We start from the raw sequence: 13,655 nt of genomic DNA, 5'->3' as shown, positions 1-13,655 counted from the left end.
AACACCTTTTCGAAATTAGAATTAAACAAAAATATTCCGTTACCCACCTTTTTATTATTATTCTGCTGCCGTTTGATATTTTTTGGTGTTTTTTTTTTTTTTTTTTTGTTAATGGCAGTTAAGGGGGTCGTTCACAGCGGTACATGAAAGTGTGACCCAACAAGGATGCATTTTAATTGTTTGGATAACAAGCGGGTTGGAGGAGTGTGGAGCTGCAGACTAGGGAGGACTAGTTTGGATGCATTTTGTGTTGGGAAAGTCAAAACATACCGGTACATAAGAATACCATGCTTGATGTACCATATTCTCTCTCTCTCTCTCTCTCTCTCTCTCTCTCTCTCTCTGTATGTGTGTGTGTGTGTGTGTGTGTGTGTGTGTGTTATCAGCCAGCTAAACTATTAAATTTCTTACGAGCCACTCTTTAGAAATATTTAGTTTACGTCAACATTGTTTAAATATGGTAAATGTTAACGCCTTTCAGTTTAAGATTCTCTCATAGTTGTTTAGCAGTGGAAGCAATAAGATATATGAAATTCTGATAATGCGGACACAATGCGTCTAATATCGAATGTCAGAAATGATGACAAGTTAACGACGAAAGCACATGTTCTAATCCTTCCCGCCCCCCTTTCTTTTCGGAAGAAAGTAATTACCGACAAATTTATCTCACCATAAAACTGTAGCAGTATGCATTTTGGTTCTTTTTTTACGAGAGGTCCCCGAAACGTTATATGGAAGATTAAATTCTGTATGAAATTAACATAATCTCTCGCCACTCGCAGCGCCAAAAGAGGACAGCCCGCAACTTTCATACAGCCAAGATCGATCTTGCATACAGCAGAGCCACATAAGCAAAGCAGCCTGGCTCGGGTGTTTTTGTTTGCGGTCAGGGCGAGGGTTGGTGGCGGTGGTGGTGATGGAGAGACTTTGGTGGTGTGCTGCTAACAGTTTGCACTAGAAGATAATGTTTGGCGGATGAGAATAGTGGATCTGAATCGCTCTCTCTCTCTCTTGCTGTGGCCACAGCTACAATTAGTACTTGTACTGGATAATGAGACGAAGATGCTGTCATGTTAATTCTCTCTCTCTCTCTCTCTCTCTCTCTCTCTCTCTCTCTCTCTCTCTCCTGCTGTGGCCACAGCTACAGTTAGTACTTGTGCTGGATAATGAGACGAAGATGCTGTCATGTTAATTCTCTCTCTCTCTCTCTCTCTCTCTCTCTCTCTCTCTCTCTCTCTCTCTCTCTCTCTCGTACATCGCATTTTGCATTAGCAACGAGTCATTTTAATCTCATCCTCGTCATCCCGGCACCATTAACACAAACATTCATCTTTATTATTATTATTTTTTTTTACGCTTGTTCAGTCTTCGCATATCAGTGTGGAGGCGCCGGCTTTTAATAGGAATGTGTCAAATTACCCTCGTCTAAGAGGGTTAACGGCCTGTTAATTGCCACTATCACGCTTGAACTGTTGTCGGAAACTGTTAGCACCTTCGAGCCCGTGACGTATTCCATGTTTTACTGTCAGACGAATATATTCAGCTTAGGTGAGAGATTTGGTATTGAAAAAGGGCTTATAACAAACTCCAATGGCCACTTTACAAGGGAGAGGTTCTTTCAAAAGCAGATTAAAAATTGTCTGGTAGCAAGAGTAATCGAGAGAGAGAGAATTATGGGACTGAAAAGATTAATATACCAGCTCCCGTGCATCGCGTATAGGCACAAACTCGTTTCTACGTTTTTTTTTTTTTTTTTTTTTCCTGGAACAATTGCGCATTTGAAGATTGCTTGACCGGGTATGACCTAACCCACTTGCTAAGTAGCCTACACGCCGGTGGTGTAATTTATTAGAAAATGCAAAGTTCAGTTGTTTGGCGGATTCTGCGTAGGATATTGGATCATATAGGCTAACCATGCCGTTATAGTTCATTCACCTTCACATGGCCCACATTTCCCTTCCCTTTGCAGTCGATCTCACGTAACGTAGTGTCAGAGAAAGACATTGTTACTAATTCTACATCCTTTTCCGAGCGCATCTTTGTGACTAGCATCAACAGTGAAAATAAGGTGGTAGTTTTTAGGCAGGGTTAAAGTGAAAAGAGTATAGTTTTACTTTTTCCTAGAACTGGGCATTAGAAGAGATTGACCACGTATGACCTAATCGACTTGCTAAACACACACCGCTGGTATAACTTATGTGAAAAGGTAAAGTTCACTTGTGCAGTAGATTTTGCGTAGGATGCTATATATATATATATATATATATATATATATATATATATATATATATACTGTATATATATATATATACTGTATGTGGAGAGGATGGAGGTTCAAAGACTGACGAAGAGAGTGTATGTGAGTGAGGTGGAGGGGGAAAGAGGGAGGGGGAGGCCGAGGATGAGATGGAGAGATGGGGTGGAGAGGTATATGAGAGAGGGGGGTGTGAGTTGGGAGCAGGGGAGTGAAATGGCGGGGGACAGGGCGACTTGGAGGCGATTTGGTTGTGGCCACCCCAAACGGGATTGAGGCGTCTGGCAATATATATATATATATATATATATATATATATATATATATTGCTCTTTGCCAGTAATTTGTATGTTACAACGATTTCTGTAAATTAGCGTAATATCTGGCGTAGATATGAAATATCCCCTTCAGTACAAGAGGTTTCCTCTGCGTTAATTACAATCGCTTTGCGTTAGCCTGAGCGTTATGGCCATGAAGATTTTTTTTTTTTTTTTTTTTCATGAAGTACCGTTGTTTCCAAAATGTTTGATGTAACTGAAACAGAAGTGACATCATTTTTTTTTTTTTTTATCGTACTAATAGTTACTGATTAAGAATTAAAGTTGTGTGTGTGTGTGTGTGTGTGTAATTCACCGGGTCGGTCAGGATCACTTGATGGTCGTGATCGTCAGGTTTTACCCTCCCGGAAGGGAGCTGAAAGCTCATATAGTCCGATCTAAAGGCAAGGCTGTGACCTTCACACACGCACACACCCGTCCCCTTGCTCGAGGGGGACAGTAACCACCCACTTCGTTAGTGAAACTTTTCGCAACCTGAGCGAGGCGCGAACTCCCGTCCACCAGTTGGCAAGCGGGAACGTTACCACTGCACCAGCGAGCGGTGTGTGTGTGTGTGTGTGTGTGTGTGTGTGTGTGTGTGTGCTTTCATATATCAGTATTCATATTTTTGAAGTAAAACAATCGGAATATTGCACTGACACTGATGATACTATAAAAATGCATAATCGTATTTCCTGTTGTTGTGAGCCAAAGAAACTGGACTCTGAATTTAAAATTGGTGATATATATGTTACTGATGACAAGTTAAAATAAGTGTGTCAGAGAGAGAGAGAGAGACTGGGTGTGGTGGATGTGAAGTAAAGGTGGGTGTGTCGAAAATGTATGTCGAAAATGTAGATGGGTGTCAGAAATAAAGGTGGCTGTGTTGGAAATAGAGGTGACTCAAAAATAGAGGTGGGCTTGTCGGAAATAGAGATGCGTGTGTCGGAAGGTGGTTTTGTCAGAGACAGAAATGGGTTTGTCGGAAACAGAGATGAGAGTGTTGGAAAAAGAGATGCTTGTGTCGGAAACAGTGGGGGGTGTTGAAATAGAAGAGTGAAATAGAAAATGTTTTTTTGAAAATATTGGTTGGTGTGTCTGCAAGTCGGAAATGAGGGTAAGGTCTCGGAAAAAGTAGAACTGGGGTAGCAGATGAAAATGAGAGAGAGAGAGAGAGAGAGAGAGAGAGAGAGAGAGAGAGAGAGGAATAGGGTAGCAGATGAAAATGAACGAGATAGAGGGGGGGGGGGAGGAAACAAGGGCAAACTGGTTGTCGGAGAGAATATGGTTTCAAGTTCTTTATGAAGAGAGAGAGAGAGGTGTGTCAGAGATGAGTGGGTGAGGGTATTAGGTATCAGGGAGACGGCTCAGTATCTAGTTCACTTTGCTTCTCTTGCTTCTCTTCACCGGGTCTTTTGTATAATGATGAGTAGCACAGGTTTTATATATTTTTTATTGTTGCTTCTGTTACAACTACTACTACTACTACTACTGCTACTAGTTGTTGTTGTTATTATTATTATTATTATTATTATTATTATTATTATTATCCCTCCTCTTTCCCACCTACCACCACCACCACTACTACTACTACTACTACTACTACTTCATTGCTAACCAGTTCGTATTACTATTTGTTGCATCGTATTCAGTCACATGTACGTTTTTAATACTTGTGCATATGATGATGATTTGGTTTGCAAAGAATGACGATGATAGAGAATACACTGTGCAGACAAAGTGTAATCTTATGCTGAAATTTTTGCTTTATTTCTCGGCTGACTGATTAACTATAGTTGTATTTTGTGCGTAATACTGAGATGGTTTGCTGCTGCATATTAATATCTGTTTGTTGTTTTGATTTCTGGACTGAAAAATCGTAAGTCTTTGTTCCTGCATCTTTACAGTCTGTAATTTAGGGTTGTTTGCTGCCTTTGCACAAATTCCATTTGGTGCATTATGCAGCTGAAATTGACCTGGTTCTGTAAGTGACACAGATGACATCAAGGTTATGACATTTTACCTCATTTAGTCCTGTTTACCAACTGTTATGACATCATTGTTGCGTAAGCACAAGATAGGGACTATGTAAGCTATCTATAGTAGTCTTGCTTTGTGTGTGTCTGTGTATGTGTTGTTTAACATGACATTGTTCCTTAGTTCTTTCTTCATGTTTTCTCCACTGGAGAAAACATGAAGAAAGAACTATGATTATAGAACAGGGCTGTAATGGTGGATTATGGAGCAACAGCCAGTTTGGCATCAGTCTGTTGGGGTCGTGTTCAGAAGACTTTTCCAGACTTCGTAGCACGTCTCCCATAGCAGTTTATTATTCACATTACACATCCATATCCTTTTCTAATGCATACTGTATCGATACTAAAATGATAAACATAAGATTCAAAAGAATTTTAGCGTGTTACGTAATTTTAAATACCCGGTAAATCACTAAGGAATGAGGTGCTACGAAACCCCCTATGCCAGCTAGAATATGGTACATAATTTCTACACGAAGTTCCACTGTTAAATAAACTATATATAATTATGAGTAATTATAGCCTACACGTTCATAAATAGCATTTTTCCAGCATTGGAGTTGTTAATATATTTGATCTTAATATGGAGGTAACATTTAGGTAGAACTAATTTTAGAACCTTTTATTCATGTTTCAAGTTATGTAGTTGCCATGGGACAGTGTTATATTTGATTTACTGAGTCGCCACCACTGACTGTGCCTATGTCCCCAGGGAAGACATTGTGTGAGGCGTGCGGCAAGAAGTGCTCCGGGGAAGTGCTCAGAGTCCAGGACAAATACTTCCACATCAACTGCTTCAAGTGCCACAGTAAGTTACACATATTAGGCTGTGTTTCCTTTCGTCAAGTAGGTTAGGACCCCACCATGTCAAAATCCAACCCTGTCTCTGCAGTAAGTTCGTAAAGAATTCGCAGTGATGTACAGTAAAGCAAGAAAGTTGGAGCAAATATATTGTAAAAATTTATCACACGTGTAACTTCAGAACATTTCAATTATTTACCCTTCCTTCTGTGAAATACAGTTATCCAGTTTTTTTAACTGTAGTGTTATAAATTTGTGGCTGCCAGCTTTCCCCCCTCAACCACTGTACCCGTAACCATAACGCTCATAACTGCGGTAAGTAGATCAATGCGGTCATCGCTCTGCAGTATAGTTTGTGCTTCGTTGCATGTATGGATGGGAACAGTTGCATACTGTAATGAGTTTTTACGATGTCTGAGATCAAATCTGATATAAAGAAAGCTGCCAGTCAAGATCTTACATAGGTCAGTTATAGGACGTTGCACCCTCCTACTTAATCTACTGATTACTTTCAGTGAATGCCAAGTTACGGTTCATAAGTTTTTTTTTTTTTTTTTACGTAATTGATGTGGGAACTATTCTCAGTGACCTTTCCCTCGCAAATAGCTCATTTTATGAAGAAGTTGGGGCTTTTCCAGCTACTAGCACCTTCCATTATTGCATCCACGTTAAAATGACCAAATCCAAACTAAAGTAAACCAAACCAAACAAACAACCTGACCCAGCATAACATAATTTTGACAGTTGAGATAGCAAAAGGAGCTGGGAGCTTGAAAATACCCTACCTACTTACTAAGTGAAGCATTTCCATCGCAGTTACAGAGAAGACCCTCCTCATCTGTTTTGAAACTGTTAGATGATGATGATAATAATAATCATAATAATAATAAATAAATCAAAACAACTGTGCCTGATTGTGGATTGAAATGACATTAACCTTAATTTCCACTTGTACCTATCAGTTTTCTATTCATGTGTGTTATTTGAAGTATTGGATTATTATTACTGCGTAACTAGGTTGCAGCATGTTAGGACGTTTGTGTCTTTTCATTGGAAGGCTATGAAGTGAAAACTTCCCTATATCTTGACAGTAAACAGTAGACCCTCCATTTATGGAGGATCTGCTTTCATGGACCTTCCTCACATGGCAAGTAAAACCTCTTTCAAGGTCATCACTTACATGGAAAAAGTATGCCATTTGTGCAGGCCCGTACTGGATTGAGAAAGGAGAAGCAAAAATAACCTTTATATCTGCTGCATAAAAATTATTGAGAGAGAGTGAGACAGAGACTACCGTAGTTATGCATGAACCATTGGGTGCAGGTGGGCCACAAGTGACAGAAGGGGTATTTCTTTGCCCTGTGAACCACTTTCCATTCAGGACCTGTAAAACACTGAATTGCATCCATAAGGATTGTAGGTTCATCAAGAACAATGCATAGACAGTGCCAGGCAGGTAAAGACTGCTGAACACATCAGGGTTTTATTCAGCACAGCTGAGATACACTTGCAAAACGCTGTGGCTTTTCTCTCTCATGCTACCTCTGTCCTCTCTCACTATTACTATTTTTACACTATCCGTTCACTGACTCACTCGCTCACTGACTCTGACTGTCTACTTTGTCCTTCACTGATTAGCACTCAGTGTCTAACACACAAACTCTGTCACTGACTCTCTGTGTCACTGTCTGTCCACCACTGATTTACTGACTATCTCACTGTTCACAGACTGTCCATTACTGACTCTGACTCTCACTGCCTGACTGGCCCTCACTTGCTAAGTTGCCTGGCCATGCACTAACCCTCAGTTCATTACTGGATAAACCTGAACTCTCTGTCTGACTCAGTGACAGTTCATCATTGACTCTGATTTTCACTAACTGCCAGTGACTCACTGACACTCTGATTGACTCTTTGCACTCACTCACCCCGTCCATTTCTCTCTGGCTAACTGCCAACAAGTGGGGTGGACCCTTTTGCATACCTCTCCCCCTTACTCCACCTACCAGTAGAGCACAGAACACTCCAGAGCCTAAAAGAGAACTCACATTTCCTCACGCAGTAATGTACTTAACAATATATACTGTACATAATAACAGTAATGACAAGAGCTCCTAAGGTATGAGAGAAAGAAAATAAAACAGACATGCCAGAATCCCCAGAATATACTTCATATCTCCAGATACAAGCCATTAACCTAATCCAATGGCATAACACATAATTTCTGGAGTGTTCATCACATCTCCTGATATAAACCACTAACCTACTCCTACCGGCATAACACTGCCTCTCCCTCAAAACTGCATCGTCCCCAACACAACGACCTAACCCTACCTATATACAAGTATATACAGGTATACCTCGATATACGATACCCAGTACCCCTAGATGCGATACCCTGGCTTATTGATGGGGGTAGAAATACCATCATACCCCGCCTAATGATGGCCAAACCCCGGTTTAACGATGGGTTTTGATTTTTTTTACTGATTTTGATGATATTTGAAACAAAAATTGTGTGTTTAGTTTGATTTATAAACTGTCTTTAGACTTAGATTAATGTGTTTTAGCCACAGGTGGGGTGAACATTGTCATTTTGGGGTACAGTTTACTAAGCTTGATTTTTTCCAGATTTATATTTGACAATTTTCAGATTTTATTTGATGGTTTTAGTGAGTTTTTTACAGGTATTAGTCTTAGGTTAGCATCTTTTACAGCTGTTAGGCCATTTAGAGTGGCTTATAACTTGTTTTTGGACTCACTAGGGTGAGTTTAGGACTTGGTTGGGGTGGGGAAACCCAAGTCTCAAAAATGCATCTCTATACTTTACATGTTAAATCTACCCCAAGGTATGATACCCCCCCCCAGTGATGGGTTTTTACTTAACCAATTGCATCATTAAACCAGGGTATACCTGTGCAGCATAAACTTCTGGACTAGTGAGTCATCACCATCGCCTCTGCTGTCTAGGTCTCCCACAGCGTGAAGACCTAGTTTGCCAGCCAGTGCTGTCAACTCTGTCATTCTCTTGGGTTCTTTCATCTCCGGTGTCCAGCAGGTCCACAGCTGCACCTCCAATGCTCTTCCTAGGTCCATGATAACCTCTGTGGAAAATACCTCAGCACACTTCACAAAGAGCCCCCTTAGCTGCTCCATCGGTGGCATCTCTAGACGCTGAGCACTCTTGACAAAGTGGTTGGGTACAGTAGTTCTTCTTGGGGCCTAACCATACTCCTTTTCCATGCACTGCCCATTGGCTCCTGATCAACTTCTTGGTACAACCACATAACTGTGTCCTTGTTTATCTTCTCAGGATGAATTGAAAAGTTGGCTTTAACAGTGGGTACTTCCTCTGCCGTAGGTCAGCTTTGGTCCAGCCCACCGTCATTTTCTCTCCTATCATGACTTGGCTGTTGTGATCCACCAATCTCAGGATATTGTGCAGCATGTCATAGATCTTTGCACTGCAGCAGCATCTCTGACTTCTGGGGGATGACAGTAGTCTGTCTGGTCGTCACTGGTAGACTTTCATGTTCAACAGCCCTAAGTGGAACACTCCTTCCTCCCAGCCACATTCGCATCAAATGGATGTCAAACAGGCAGGAGCAGGACACCAGGCAGTCCAGATCCAAGATGCAGGGGTCCCATGTGTCAGCAGTTCACACAGCCATGGTCTCTTCCTTTCCTTCCTGCTGCATCCTGACACCCACCAGTTACCCATACCAAGCACAGTGCTCTGTAACTTGCCACATCTGCTGCAAATTCTCTGGAAGGAGCCACTGACCCAGCACTTCCAGCTGCTTCTCTGATCCTGTATCAACGACCATTGTGCACACTATTCTCTCTCTCTCTCTCTCTCTCTCTCTCTCTCTTTTTTTTTTTTTTTTTTTTTTTGTCCGACTCGGGGCATAGGCTTCACAGCCTGCTATCAAGGCCCAGCAGTCCTCCTACATACCATACACCTCTACATGTCACCATCCCCTTCCACACGCCTGTCACTGGCACCTAAAGGGTGTGCAGGTTGCTGACCTTCAATCAGACACTGTTCAAGGACTTCGACACTGTCACTCACTTCCTGTATTTCACTTCTCAGTTTATGTCACTCACTTCGTGTATTTCACTTCTCAGTTTATCATCCACTATACAAGAACCCTCTTCCCTCACTTCTGTTACCTGGTCGGTTATTCCCTTTACTTTGCTGTACGCCACATCCAGTGGCTCCTTTCATAGCTGGTAAAGCTCCTTCCTGCGCCCACTTGACGGTTCCTCTAGTCTTGCGTAGTGTTGTGGTTGGGCATCTTTACGTTCTTCTTGATGCGCTTTCAACACTGCAGGTATATCTTCCTTTTGTTCTTTTTGCTGTGCTTCCCAGTATTTTTGTTCATTTTGCTATGCCTCCCATTATTTTCTTTGTTCTTCCTGCTGTGCATCCCAATGTTTCTCTTGTTCTTCATAATTATTTCTTTTGTTCTTCGTCATGTACAATCACCCAAAGAAGCAATTACTCGCTTTCTTGAACTTTCAGACAAAACTCCCTTGGTCTGACAATGTTCACATGATAGGGGGTTCCGAGACAGCAACACTTTTTTGGCTGCCCTGCAAACATAATTTATGGTGTAAAAAGAAAATATATATCCATCCATCATCCAATCCTACGTTGCCCCATGAGGAGCATAGGAGCCCGGGACTAGGCAGTTGGTCCCGACATTTAAGATGAGAGTGACCAGCCTCACTCATCCCTGAGTGGCATTACGTGAGCAATAAACCCCAACCACCCCTTAGATATAAATCTTCACCGGCTCAATCCAATTGGAGCACAGTAATTACCCACTAAACCACCAGGAGCCAAAATTATATGGCAGAAATATTAGGTGTAGCAGTTTTTTTTTTTTTTAAATCAGTAACTAATTAAATAAAAAGTGGCATTTGGCATCATTCCACCCATCATCATGACTCACATCAGGCACCCCCACATTACGTCAGTCATTATCATGCCATGGGTGGGAATATGTGTTTTGGCCTTTATCATGATTCCCCCACCCCCCCTTTTTTTTCTACAATCCTTTTCATTTTTAGTTCTCTTCCTTGTCACTCCTGCTTTTGACTCTCACTCACTCCCTATTTAGTTCTTCCATGAGACTGCCCTACATATTTAGTACTGTACATGTTGGAATTTCATCTTGTGAATAAAAGTGACCAATTTTCCCCTAATAATGGCACTGGTTTCACTAACTTCACTGAATACTGGCAGATTAATTTGCCTCCTGATAGCAGCACAGGTGGTTAGATCTTGTTCTTGGGCACATGCAATAATTTGTCTATCTTTGTCTAGTGTTGTGCAACAAGGCTAATTTTCTGTGTTCTGTCTCTCTATATGTCTTTATCCATCTGTTAACTCTCCTTCCTGATGTTGAGCTGCCGGGATGTCTGTCTTCCTGAAATATTTGCTAAATAAAGAGTATTAATCTGCTCGCGCTGCGAGGGTGTAGCTTCATGTTGACAATCCAGCTTGCTTACAGCGCTCACAGGTTTGTTTTCTCTTGTAAATATCATCCTGCATAGAGATTTAAATTTGGATAATATATTTTTAAATGTTTATTTTTCTTATTTGATGGCACTCATGATTTCGACATTGCCTTTATCTGTGGATTTTATTTTATAAGACATTTTTCCTTCAGTATTGTGATTTAGAATGTAAAATAAGCACTGTAATTCAAGAGGTTCTCTGCATTTTAACCCTGAAACTGTTAGTCTATTGGCAGTGTGTTTCACATTCTTTCATACAGCTCAGCCTCAACCTTAGTAAATTGTGGTTTCCTCTCACATGATGTGAGATATACACAGTAACAACACTTTATATTGCTTTTTGGTGTTGTTTACCTAAATACTGCTTTTCCCGGTGTGCAACGTAGGAAATGTAACTAGTTCGTTGCAGTTGCCAGATGCCACTTTCAGAGGGAAAGTTACTGGGAATCGGGTCATCACTTCTTTGGGTGTTTGTACTTCTTGATATATTTTTAGTTCTTGCTGTGCTCACAAAACTGTGAGTATATATTTGTTTTGTTGTTGCTGTGCATCTTAATATTACTTTTGTTCCTCTTGCTGTGTCATCAACACTGTGAGAATATCTGCCAGAGCTACAACATCTCTCAGAACTTATCCCACTCCTGACACCAAATGTTTAACCTAGGGATTGTAGATACATCAAGAATGATGTGTAAACAATGCCAGGAAGTTAATCAAACGTCACTGAACACTTCAGGGTTTTATTTCTTCCAGGCACAGCTGAGGTACACTTGCAAAACACTGTGATTTTTCTTCCTCATGCTACCTCTGTCCTCTCCCTCTACTACTCAATCACCGTCAATTCACTGCCTGACTGTCGGTCACCGACTCTGACTACTCCAAGCTTTGCTGTTTAGTTCTTACTTTTTGACACAAAATCTGTCACTGACTCCCTCTGTCACTGTCTGTTCACCACTGACTCACTGATTGACTCACTGGCTGTCTCACTTTTCACTGACAGTCCATTACTGAATCTCTGACTCTCACTGCTTAACTGACTCTTGCTCACTAAACTGCCTTGCCGCTTACTAATTCACTGTCCATTACTGGCAAAAACTGAACTCTCTTACTGATTCTCTGACTGTTTGTTATTGACTCTCTTACACCCACTAACTGCCACTAGTTCATTGACTCCTAGGACAAGCCAACTTCCACTTGCTCACTCTGTCTGTTACTGCCTAGCTAACTGCCAGCAAGCAGGATGGGTCCCTTTAAATCCCCCCCCCCCACCTCCTTGGCTCAACTTACCTGTCCGGCCCAGAACACTCCAGAGCCTAGGAGAAAACTCGCATTTTCTCATGCAATAATACACTTAAATTAACAATACACAATAACAGTAATTATAAGAACCAATTCTCAGAGTTTGAGAGAAAGAAACAGACATGCTGAAATCCCCAGAATATTCCTCACATCTCCAGATACAAACTTTAACCTAATCCTGTGGCATAACACTTAATTTCTAGAATGTTGCTCACATCTCCAGATATAAACCACCAACCTAATTGCTGACATAACAACTGCTTGAACTTAAGTAGCCTACATATTGTAGTTGAGTTGCCCGCCAGTATTAGGTGTTTGCAAGGTGGCCAGTATCATGTACAGGTATACTTATGTACACTCACACCAAAAAGTATCGGTGCACACTTGATGCAAAGCAATTTGAGACATCGGACGATGGCTACTGGGAACTGAACAACGATTTTTTTTTCCATGCAGATAAATTTGCTCTCTCAAGGATGCAATATATGGCTTGTTTATGACATTTTCTAGTCTGTATTGTTATTATATGTATAGGAAAGTAGTTACAAATAAATCTTACCGAGAATTCATGAGCTATAATGGTCATTTCGGATATCATTGTACCCTACCTGCGCGATACTTTTTGGTGTGACTGTACATACCCTACTGATAACCCGATATGGAACTGATTGTTATTATTATTTGTTATTATTGTTGTTTTATCCTTTATTGTTCCATTGAGTGTTGGCTCCGAGGACTAGGCCACCCAGCTAGATATTTAAAACGAGAGAAGGCACTCACCTTTGAGCAGCATAATATGAGGCAGTGGCTGAATCAGTAGAGAGGTGGCCTGCTGTCCTAACGGAGCCAGGTTCGAATCCCCGCTGGAGCAGGGAACATTTTAAGGATTGAATTTCATAAAGCAGACTTTACTGATCTACCAGAAGACCTGCCGACTTGTCGTAAAAATACCCCTGCAATTACCAGTACACCAGTTCTGTATGAAACAGCCTTGGCACGTGTTAAATATGTATGGTGGGTGTTAGCACGAAAGTGGTGACATGTGGAGGTGTATGGTATGCAGGAGAACTACTGGGCCTTGAGAACGGGCTATTACGCCAGTTCCTAGAGTCGGACACAGAAAAAAAAAATCAGATTTAAGCTCATATGGGCCACATTTGGTTGGAGTACCTTAACCTACTAGACCACCAGGCATGCATTTGTTGTCTGTATGGTTACCACATATTGAATGGTTTCATTGGATATAGGAAACCATTGGGTCTGTCACTCAGTACAATCGTGTACTTAATGGTAGCACTACATCAGGCAAGTACGAGTACTATGGAGAAAAAACAAGTACAGTAAAATCTTGATGTAATGAACTCCAGTAGACCGGAATTCACTTTTATCAGAATCGAGAAGCTACCGGACTAAATTCCTATA

The 13,655-nt window shown here is 41.1% G+C and overlaps 1 protein-coding gene across 3 annotated transcripts in view; it reads left to right on the top strand.

Annotated features, from left to right (window-relative positions):
• Unc-115a (actin binding LIM protein Uncoordinated 115a) overlaps positions 1-13,655 on the top strand; it is a 454,123-nt gene that overhangs the window by 240,080 nt on the left and 200,388 nt on the right. For all 3 annotated transcript variants that reach the window (XM_080272760.1, XM_080272762.1, XM_080272761.1), the window contains exon 2: positions 5,320-5,415. In XM_080272760.1, coding sequence (XP_080128886.1) covers positions 5,320-5,415 — 96 coding nt within the window. The remainder of the gene's footprint in view (positions 1-5,319; positions 5,416-13,655) is intronic.

The sequence above is a fragment of the Coenobita brevimanus genome, chromosome 51, assembly GCF_032717465.1.
Source record: "Coenobita brevimanus isolate Jiangsu-jjx chromosome 51, ASM3271746v2, whole genome shotgun sequence".
NCBI classification, from domain to species: domain Eukaryota; kingdom Metazoa; phylum Arthropoda; class Malacostraca; order Decapoda; family Coenobitidae; genus Coenobita; species Coenobita brevimanus.
This window is presented reverse-complemented; position numbering and strand designations above follow the sequence as displayed.